The sequence below is a fragment of the Bufo bufo genome, chromosome 4 (assembly GCF_905171765.1).
Source record: "Bufo bufo chromosome 4, aBufBuf1.1, whole genome shotgun sequence".
Taxonomy (NCBI): domain Eukaryota; kingdom Metazoa; phylum Chordata; class Amphibia; order Anura; family Bufonidae; genus Bufo; species Bufo bufo.
This window is the reverse complement of record NC_053392.1, coordinates 478712639-478723740: the sequence shown is the minus strand read 5'-3', so window position 1 is coordinate 478723740 and position 11102 is coordinate 478712639. Positions and strand designations below refer to the sequence as shown.

The 11102-nt window shown below is 43.4% G+C and overlaps 1 protein-coding gene across 2 annotated transcripts in view; it reads right to left on the bottom strand.

Annotated features, from left to right (window-relative positions):
• Positions 1–12: 12 nt before the first annotated feature.
• STRN (striatin) overlaps positions 13–11102 on the bottom strand; it is a 121623-nt gene continuing 110533 nt past the window's right edge. For both annotated transcript variants that reach the window (XM_040429512.1, XM_040429513.1), the window contains 3 exons: positions 5642–5743; positions 2845–2931; positions 13–899 (listed from right to left, as the gene is read on the bottom strand). In XM_040429512.1, coding sequence (XP_040285446.1) covers positions 730–899; positions 2845–2931; positions 5642–5743 — 359 coding nt within the window. In that variant the 3' untranslated portion in view covers positions 13–729. The remainder of the gene's footprint in view (positions 900–2844; positions 2932–5641; positions 5744–11102) is intronic.

Below are 11102 nucleotides of genomic sequence, written 5' to 3'. Positions count from 1 at the left end.
TCAACACATTTATCCCTTTTAGAAATTTATTTTGGTATTTTACCCAGAAGTACATTCAAAGAACACAACACAACGGATACTAAACAAAGCAGTTAAAATAGAAGGTGTGTTCTTTTGTCTTGTTTTTACACTGAGTTCACTTGTTACTAGCAGCCCCAATGGTCTGAGAAATGCTTCCTTTCTCAATCGACAGCTCCACTATGAGAAGGATACACAATGAGAACTGTCAAGTAAGAGGTCTGTAATTTCCACCAAATACGCTTGCAGGAGCTGTAAGTGAGAAAGAGGAGTGGTAAGGACTTGCCCCAATGTGTTTCATATATTGTAGTTATTTGCCATCCCACAGGCCAGGTGTTTTTTTTTTTTTTTTTTTTTTACATTGTCCCATTTGCCATAACCGCAAAATACGCCAGAGGTTGGAAATTAGTTTGATCCAGGCCTGCCTGGTCAAATGTGCACTCTTAAAAATAAAATGCTGCTACTGTAGCTCAGAGGTCATTTGAAAGACAGAATCCTGGCTCCAAGCACGAGTCGAGTTCACAGCACCCTGAACAAACCATTCATTTAGAAAACAGCACCCCGCAAAACTAAGCCCACAACATCTTATCCTGATTATTGAACACAAGAAGAATAGAACGGCCGGTTAAATCAAATCTTCAGTCATTAGTAGCTTGTCTCTGGTTTCATGTGCCTGCTTCAGTAAATTAAAAACTACAGGTAAGCATGGTGTCATACAAAAACTTTGGCAAGAGCATCTGCGCCCGCACTGGCTATGTAGCACTTGGATGGGTGGAACGCCACATCATAAATGGATTCATCCGATTTCTTGCGGTGGGCAGTGAACTCCTGTATGCAGGTCTTGCTCTCCAAATTCCACAAACGTATTGAACAGTCATGACCTTAAATAAAGAAACATACGTTAATAGTCTAAAATCAATAATCGGGTGTACATGATTATTTTTTTTTTTTAGGAAGCGAGGTGCCCCAAAACAGTACATTCACGGTGTTCATTTTTTAAAAATATAGTAAATAGAGAAGTTTTTGCTTTTAATTATTTGATCGTGTTTTATATATTATTTTCAAAACCTATTTTCTTCGCTGTCTAACCGCTCAGACCCCACTGTTGCTAGTAATCACCAATCCTGACTGTTGACTTTGTCAACTGTATAACACAGTCGGCACATACTCCTTTGCAACCTATGACGTCTAATAATGTTATTGGTTGGTAAAGAGGTTGTCCGGTTTCACAGGCCGCAGTGGTGACATCATGTTAACTACACGTGACTGCTGCAGCCAGTAACTGGCCTCTTCAGTGCAGTCCTCAGGCCACTGATTGGCTGTAGAAGTCACATGTTGTCAATATGAGATCACTAAACAAATCCCAGCCAAGAGAACCGGGTTGGTGGCGTCGGATCTGCCAGCTAAGAAATGATCCCTGTGTTGTCTGGTTTCCTCCTGAGACTGGGCAAAACCTTTAAAAGGGAACCTGTCATCAACGTTATGCTGCCCATACTAACGGTACCATAAAGTAGAGACAGGTGAGTTGATTTCAGCGGTCTGTCATTTATAAGTTAAAAGTAAGTGGTTGCCGAGAACCAACATCACAATCATTGCAGACTAGGTCTGGAAAAGAGTCCCGGCCACCTGAGAAGAGTCATGGTTATTTATGAATTCCTGCTCTCCCCACCTACCTGCTGATGACCGACAGTCTTCTACCTAGTTTTCTCCCTTTCTCTCTAGGAGATGACTTCCAATCAACAGCACATGGGCGGGGAGAGCAGGACATTATAAATAATCATGACTCTTCTCAGGTAGACTTGACTCTTTTCAAGGCCTGTGCGGCAATGATTATGATGCTGGTTGTCGGCAAACACTTACTTTAAGCTCAAGAGAGACACATCCCTGAAATCAGCATTTCTGTCACTATTTTATGCTGCCCTCAGTGAGGTCAGCCTAAAGTTGATGACAGGTTCCCTTTAAGGTTTATGCACAAGTGGATAACTGTGGTTTGAATGGGTTGTCTTACACGAGCAAAAGGGCTCTGTTGTGTTCCCCAATAACAGTGTCCCTTTTTGTACATGGGTGTATTCTGGTATTACAGCTCAGCTGCAATATTGGATACAGCTCATGGACAAGAGGAATACTTTTTACAGGAATTAAAAGGGTTGTTTATATTTGAAAATAACGTGTCAAAAACCCACCACAGTGCAACCCCCTGAACTAGAGTATGGTGTGCTGTTCTCCACTTACGAGGTTCATAAATTAAAGAGCACTGGCTCTCAATCAGCTGTATTAAGTCTTCTGCACCCACTGTCTAAAGACAAGGGCATTTCGGTGGCACTGTCTATGAAAGTGGTCTTTCGCTCACTCACTGCCTTCTCGAAAAGCTGTGTCCGACCCCCACCGATCAGATACTGATTACCTATCCTGAGGTCATCAGTAAAAATAAAAACCTCGGAAAACTCTGCAAGGCACACTTTTGTATTGACAGACAACAAACACTGTAGTCGGATCCTGTAGTCACACTCGCTTTTATCTGTACCGAACTTCCTGCTAATATACCAAATGTTTGAGAGGAAGGAAGAGTGGACAAATGGAAGGAAGTATAATATGGGATCAGGAGAGCAGTGGTAGATACAAAATGGTAGGACATCTTCAATGAACGCTATGTGCAAAATTGCTTCTTTTCATTGTAGATGCAATAAAAAATAAATAAAAAAAATTGGGTTACAAAGGTGTACATAGCCTGTAAGCATAGTGCAATATCTATTCCCTTGTGTTGTATACTATTAAAATGTTCTACAGAAGTGATGAGTAACTTTAATCCTTGATAGCAATACTTACTGCCAGACATCAGGTACAATCCATTTGGATCAACGGCTAAACTTGTTACGGCATCTAAATGTGCAACCATTGAATGGATGAGTTTTCCTGGAGGGGGGAAAATAGATGAATTAACATAAAATATAAAAATGATTAATAACAAACTGACATCATGCTAATAAAGTGAGATGTTTCTTAGACTCTGTTCACATCTGTGATGGAGTCCTTGCTTGCAAATTTAGTAAGATTTGACGGTAAAACAAGGACTGTAGGCAGCGCTATTTTTTCATTAAAATGACTAAACAAGGCAATGGAGAAGGGATCCGTCTGGCGAAGCTGCAAACCATTTTCATTATGAATAGAAACCATGGTGCAAACTATTAAATGAACATATTTTCAACTCTTTCGGCATCTTTCACTTATTTTTCAAACACTGTGTCATAACATTACTGAAAAATACATCTCTTGAACCAGCCTCCACAGCAGACCTGCCCCTACTCTGTAAACTTCTGGAATACCTGGTCTACTCTCGTCTCATCCACTATCTCTCTATTAGGCCCGGATAAGATGCGGGTGTGTCGCAGGAAAATGAGCGATTTTTCAGCGCGAGTGCAAAACATTGTAATGCGTTTTGCACGCGCGTGAGAAAAATCTGCATGTTTGGTACCCAGACCCGAACTTCTTCACAGAAGTTCAGGTTTGCAATAGGTGTTGTGTAGATTGTATTATTTCCCCTTATAATATGGTTAAAAAGGGAGAATAATAGCATTCTTAATACAGAATGCATAGTACAATAGGGCTGGAGGGGTTAAAAAATAATATTTTTTTTTTAACTCGCCTTAATCCACTTGTTCACGCAGCCCGGCTTCTCTGTCTTCTTTTTTGAGGAATAGGACCTTTGATGACGTCACTGCGCTTATCACATGGGCCATCATATGATCTTTTACCATGGTGATGGATCATGTGACGGACCATGTGATGAGCGTAGTGCAGTCACCACAGGTTATACTCCTGTGCACAGCAAAGAAGAAGACAGAAGAGAAGCCGGGCTGCGCGAACAAGTGGATTAAGGAGAGTTAAATAATTTGAAAAAATTTATTAACCCCTCCAGCACTATGCATTCTGTATTAAGAATGCTATTATTTTCCCTTATAACCATGTTATAAGGGAAAATAATAATGATCGGGTCTCCATCCCGATAGTCTCCTAGCAGCAACCGTGCGTGAAAATCACACCGCATCCGCACTTGCTTGCGATTTTCACGCAGCCCCATTCACTTCTATAGGGCCTGCATTGCGTGCAAAACGCACAAAGAGGAACATGCTGCGATTTTCACACAACGCACAAGTGATGCGTGAAAATCCTCGCTCATCTGCACAGCCCCATAGAAATGAATGGGTCCTGATTCAGTGCGGGTGCAATGCGTACACCTAACGCATCGCACCCGCGCGGAAATCTCGCCCGTGTGAAAGGGGCCTTAACGTTCACCTTAACCCCCCTTTACAATCTGGTTTCCGCCATAGACACTCCATAGAAACAGCCCTCACTACAGTGACAAAAGACCTCTGGACAGCCAAATGCAACGGTAACTACACATTCTCCTGGATCTCTTTGCAGCACTTAACAGTGCTGACCAGCTTCTTCTACTCAGCGTGCTTCAATCTATTAGTCTTAGGGATCATGCACACAGCTGCTGCCTATTGTGCGGATCCGCAAAACACAGATACTGGCTGCATAATAGAACTGTCCATTCACCTCCTCATTTTTCAGAGCCTGATCCATCATCCAATAGTATCCACCACAGATATTGTTTGGTGACTGGTTTTTGTGTCACCCCTATCTCCTCAGAAATTGTAAGCACTTGCGGGTAGGTCACTCATTGCTCTTTGTTTTGTTGACTTGCTTGTTTCTATGTCATTTATGATTTTGTTTGCACATGAACCCTCTGATTGTAAAATGCTGCAGTATATGTTGGCGCTTTAAAGATTATTATTATTATTAAATCATGCCCCCTCCCCAATTTTACACACACACACATATACACACATATATATATATATATATATATATATATATAAAAAATTCAAAAAAAAAATTAAAAAACAGCTGGTCTAGCTATGTCCGAACTTATAAAATATAAACAAGTTCATCTAGCACAGTGAATGCCATAAAAAAAAAAATTTAAGTGCCCAAATTGCTGTTTTTTGGTCACTGTGACCGCTGAAAAATAACGGATTAAAAAGTAAAAAAAAGTCGTAATACCGCCAAACATAAAAACTAGGGGAGATTTATCAAACTGGTGTAATGTAGAACTGGCTTAGCTGCCCATAGCAACCAATCAGATTCCTCCTACCATTTTTCACAGCTTCTTTGGAAAATGAAAGGTGGAATCGGATTGGTTGCTATGGGCAACTAAGTCAGCTCTATTTTACACCAATTTGATAAATCTGCCCCTAAATGCGCAAATGCAAAAACTGGTTTATATACAGAAGGACAATATATTGTCAGAACCTTTCAATACAGGAAGGTAGTAGGAACACAGGCCAAAAGTAGTTACAAAACCGGAAACAAAAGGAAGAAAGGAAACAGCTGGAGAGAACCAAATGTTTGACAATGAATGCTTCAGAAGATCGGACATGTATTACTGTGATCGCTACAACAGCAGTATTGTTAACTATCATTTTCATACAAACTTGTCTCATAACCATCATTCTGCACTTTTACCAGGTATTTCAGAGTGGACTATCAAAGTCCTCGATAGTCTCAAAATATGCCAAGCATCTCAGGACTGTAAATTACGTAAAGCTCATATCCATACCTGTATTGTTATCGTAAAACTTGATGTGACGATCTTCATGAGCAGTGATGGTAATTGGAAGAGTTGGATGGCTAATTACTCGGTTTATCTGGCAGCTAGATACTACGGGAAACAAGTCACGCACATTAGTCTCCATAGACACACAGCATGGACATCGAGTGCTACAAAATCTATTTCATTTCCATTTAGAAACCCCAAACCCTTCTTTCATTAACCTGGCTGCATAAAGCCTTAGGCCCCTTTCACAGGGGCGAGAATTCCGCGCGGGTGCACTGCGTGAGGTGAACGCATTGCACCCGCACTGAATCCGGACCCATTCACTTCAATGGGGCTGTTCAGATGAGGAGTGATTTTCTCACGGATCACTTGTGCGTTGCGTGAAAATCGCAGCATGTTCTATATTCCGCGTTTTTCACGCAACGCAGGCCCCATAGAAATGAATGGGGATGCGCGAAAATCGCAAGCATCCGCAAGCAAATGCGGATGCAATGCGATTTTCACGCATGGTTGCTAGGAGAGGAGGTTAGTAAATTGATAAGTCAATTTACTGTATTTTTTCCCCTTATAACATGGTTATAAGAGAAAATAATAGCATTCTAAATACAGAATGCTTACTAAAATGTGGATTGTGGGGTTAACAAAAAAATAACTCGCCTCATCCTGTTGTTCGCACAGCCGGCATGGTCTTCTTTCTTCATCTTTCAGGACCTGCAAAAGGACCTTTGATGACATAATCGCGCTGACATCAGCGCAGGTCCTGCTGAATGAAGATACAAGATTTCTATCTTCATTCAGCAGGACCAGCGCTGACGTCACCGTGCTCCACACGTGGTGAGCGCGATTACGTCATAGGTCCTTTGGCAGGTCCTGAAAGATTAAGAAAGAGGATGCTGCCGGCTGCGCGAACAAGTGGATGAGGCGAGTTAATTTTATTTATTTATTTTTAACCAGTCATGCCACATTTTAGTTAGCATTCTGTATTAAGAATGCTATTACTTTCCTTTATAACCATGTTATAAGGGAAGAAAATAAAATCTACCGAACACCGATCCCAAACCCGAACTTCAGTGAAAAAGTCAGAGTTCGGGTCTGGGTACCACAATTAGTTTTTTCTCACGAGCGTGCAAAACGCATTGCACTCGCGCGGAAAAAACTGAGCAACGCAACTGCAGTCAAAACGGACTGAAATTGCGTATGCACTTGCACGATTTTCCCTGATCGCTGACGCAATTACTCCGGACACGCTCGTCTGCAAGGGGCCTTACAGTTTTGTTTAGGTTTTTGGTGGATAAAATAAATAAATAATAATTCACTTAGGCTACTTTCACACTTGCGGCAGAGAGATCCGGCAAACAGTTCCGTCGCCGGAACTGCCTGCCGGATCAGGAAAAATGTATGCTAACTGATGGCATTAGTAAGACTGATCAGGATCCTGATCAGTCGAAAAAATGCATTGACATGCCGGATCAGTCTTTCCGGTGTCATCCGGCAAAAACTGATCCGGCATTTATTTTTTCACCTTTTTTTCAGTCTGCGCATGCGCATACCGGAAGGACGGATCCGGCACTAATACATTCCTATGGGAAAAAATGCCGGATCCGGCATTCAGGCAAGTCTTCAGTTTTTTTTAACCAGAAATAAAACCGTAGCATGCTACGGTTTTCTCTTTTGCCTGATCAGTCAAAACGACTGAACTGAAGACATCCTGATGCAAACTGAACGGATTACTCTCCATTCAGAATGCATGGGGATATGCCTGATCAGTTCTTTTCCGGTATAGAGCCCCTGTGACGGAACTCTATGCCGGAAAAGAAAAAACGCAAGTGTGAAAGTACCCTAAAAATGCTATAAAGTCACAAGACACAAATGCAGAAAAATCTCAACAAAAACACCAAGCGGCGACACTCTTTGGAAGTAAGGAACTAGAATATGAAGGAAGGAGGAGCAGTAAGTGAGACCAGGAAAAAGGAAAAAAAAAAAAAAAAAAAAAATCAGTCTCTTAGGTCATTTCCCCTCTATTAGAGCCTTCAAGTGACCCCAGGAGTATGACACAGGAAATGTTCCTCTAGACATCACCTCCCCTTAGCAGTCAAGGAGTATATGTGCTTAAGGAGTATGTCACATACTTAAAGGGACACTGTCACCTGGATTTCACTTACTGAGCAATTATCACCACCACATTAGTCTCCACGATTTACATTCAAATATACTAGTATTACTGCCCTGTGTCTTGTAATTTGTCTATAAAATCCCTTTTATTAATATGCTAAATTACCTCAATAAAGACCCTCCAGCCGTTAGAGCCCAGCTAGCCCATTACTTCGGAGCCCAGCACCGCCCCACTGCTAATTTATTTACTCCCCTTCGCCGACTTAATGTTTGTGCAGCGCCCGTAATCCCGCGCATGCGCCCTGGATACACGTCAGCGCCCGCGCGGTGTCCTGGCATCGGCCTCACAGAACTCATTGCGCATGCGCCAGCTTCGCTCGACCCACTACTCCATCAGTCCGGCAAGTCGCGCCACTCCGCTCTTCCTTTCCGGGTCGAGCGAAGCTGGCGCATGCCCAATAAGTTCTGTGAGGCCGATGCCAGGACACCGCGCTTATTGAGGTAATTAGCATATTAATAAAAGGAATTTTATAGACAAATTACAAGACACAGGGCAGTAATACGAGTATATTTTAATGTAAATCGTGGAGACTGATGTGGTGATGTTAATAGCTTAGTAAGTGAAATCCAGGTGACAGTGTCCCGTTAAGGGGTTAGATGTTGCAGTTGCCTATAAATTAGGTGACTTGGACAGATTTGGGATCATGGATAATTTTTGCCTCCTTAGTTCAGATTCTGATGATTGTCTGAAGATATACCTGCAGATGTAGGCATAAATGGCATGAACTCTGCACATCTGCAACCTTCATTTGTACCATGGGTATTATGGAGGACAATTATCATCCCATGTACACCAGAAAACTGGCCTCAAAAAGTCACATTTGCCGCTTGCCCCATTTGTGGAACAATTTGTTGTGCTCACCATTTCTGCAAAGTATGGGAAGAGCGCGGGTGGGGGAGTTGGTGGTGTGAGGCACATTTATTATACTGGTGTAGATTATACCAGACATCTACACCCATTCCTTTGCTGGTGTAGATTTCTGGTGCATGAACCTGCACAGATGTGCCCCAGTTATTAACCACTTCCCATCTGGGCCATTTGCCCCCTTCCTGACCAGGCCTAATTTAGCAAATCTGACATATCTCACTTTATGTGGTAATAACCTTGGAACGCCTTTACTTATCCAAGTCATTCAGAGATTGTTTTCGCGTGACACTTTGTACTTCATGATAGTCATAAATTTGAGTCAATATATTTCACCTTTATTTACAAAAAAATCCCAAATTTACCAAAAATTTAGAAAAATTGGCAATTTTGTAAATTTCAATTTCTCTGCTTTTAAAACAGAAAGCGATACCTCATAGAATATTACTTAACCACTTCCCGCAACTGTAACGCCGAAAGGCGTCATTGCGGCGGCTCCCCCAGGCTACGCTAACGCCAATAGGCGTCATCTCGCGTGAGCCGAGATTTCCTGTGAACGCGCGCACACAGGCGCGCGCGCTCACAGGAACGGAAGGTAAGAGAGTTGATCTCCAGCCTGCCAGCGGCGATCGTTCGCTGGCAGGCTGGAGATGTGTTTTTTTTAACCCCTAACAGGTATATTAGACGCTGTTTTGATAACAGCGTCTAATATACCTGCTACCTGGTCCTCTGGTGGTCCCCTTTGTTTGGATCGACCACCAGAGGACACAGGTAGCTCAGTAAAGTAGCACCAAGCACCACTACACTACACTACACCCCCCCCCCCGTCACTTATTAACCCCTTATTAGCCCCTGATCACCCCTGATCACCCCATATAGACTCCCTGATCACCCCCTGTCATTGATTACCCCCCTGTCATTGATCACCCCCCTGTAAAGCTCCATTCAGACGTCCGCATGATTTTTACGGATCCACTGATAGATGGATCGGATCCGCAAAACGCATCCGGACGTCTGAATGAAGCCTTACAGGGGCGTGATCAATGACTGTGGTGATCACCCCATATAGACTCCCTGATCACCCCCCTGTCATTGATTACCCCCCTGTCATTGATTACCCCCCTGTAAAGCTCCATTCAGACGTCCGCATGATTTTTACGGATCCACTGATAGATGGATCGGATCCGCAAAACGCATCCGGACGTCTGAATGAAGCCTTACAGGGGCATGATCAATGACTGTGGTGATCACCCCATATAGACTCCCTGATCACCCCCCTGTAAAGCTCCATTCAGATGTCCGCATGATTTTTACGGATGCACTGATAGATGGATCGGATCCGCAAAACGCATCCGGACGTCTGAATGAAGCCTTACAGGGGCATGATCAATGATTGTGGTGATCACCCCATATAGACTCCCTGATCACCCCCCTGTCATTGATTACACCCCTGTCATTGATCACCCCCCTGTAAAGCTCCATTCAGATGTCCGCATGATTTTTACGGATGCACTGATAGATGGATCGGATCCGCAAAACGCATACAGACGTCTGAATGAAGCCTTACAGGGGCATGATCAATGACTGTGGTGATCACCCCCCTGTCATTGATTACCCCCCTGTAAAGCTCCATTCAGATGTCCGCATGATTTTTACGGATGCACTGATAGATGGATCGGATCCGCAAAACGCATCCGGACGTCTGAATGAAGCCTTACAGGGGCGTGATCAATGACTGTGGTTATCACCCCATATAGACTCCCTGATCACCCCCCTGTCATTGATTACACCCCTGTCATTGATCACCCCCCTGTAAAGCTCCATTCAGATGTCCGCATGATTTTTACGGATCCACTGATAGATGGATCGGATCCGCAAAACGCATCCGGACGTCTGAATGAAGCCTTACAGGGGCATGATCAATGACTGTGGTGATCACCCCATATAGACTCCCTGATCACCCCCCTGTCATTGATTACCCCCCTGTCATTGATTACCCCCCTGTAAAGCTCCATTCAGATGTCCGCATGATTTTTACGGATCCACTGATAGATGGATCGGATCCGCAAAACGCATCCGGACGTCTGAATGAAGCCTTACAGGGGCGTGATCAATGACTGTGGTGATCACCCCATATAGACTCCCTGATCACCCCCCTGTCATTGATTACCCCCCTGTCATTGATTACCCCCCTGTAAAGCTCCATTCAGATGTCCGCATGATTTTTACGGATCCACTGATAGATGGATCGGATCCGCAAAACGCATCCGGACGTCTGAATGAAGCCTTACAGGGGCGTGATCAATGACTGTGGTGATCACCCCATATAGACTCCCTGATCACCCCCCTGTCATTGATTACCCCCCTGTAAAGCTCCATTCAGATGTCCGCATGATTTTTACGGATGCACTGATAGATGGATCGGAT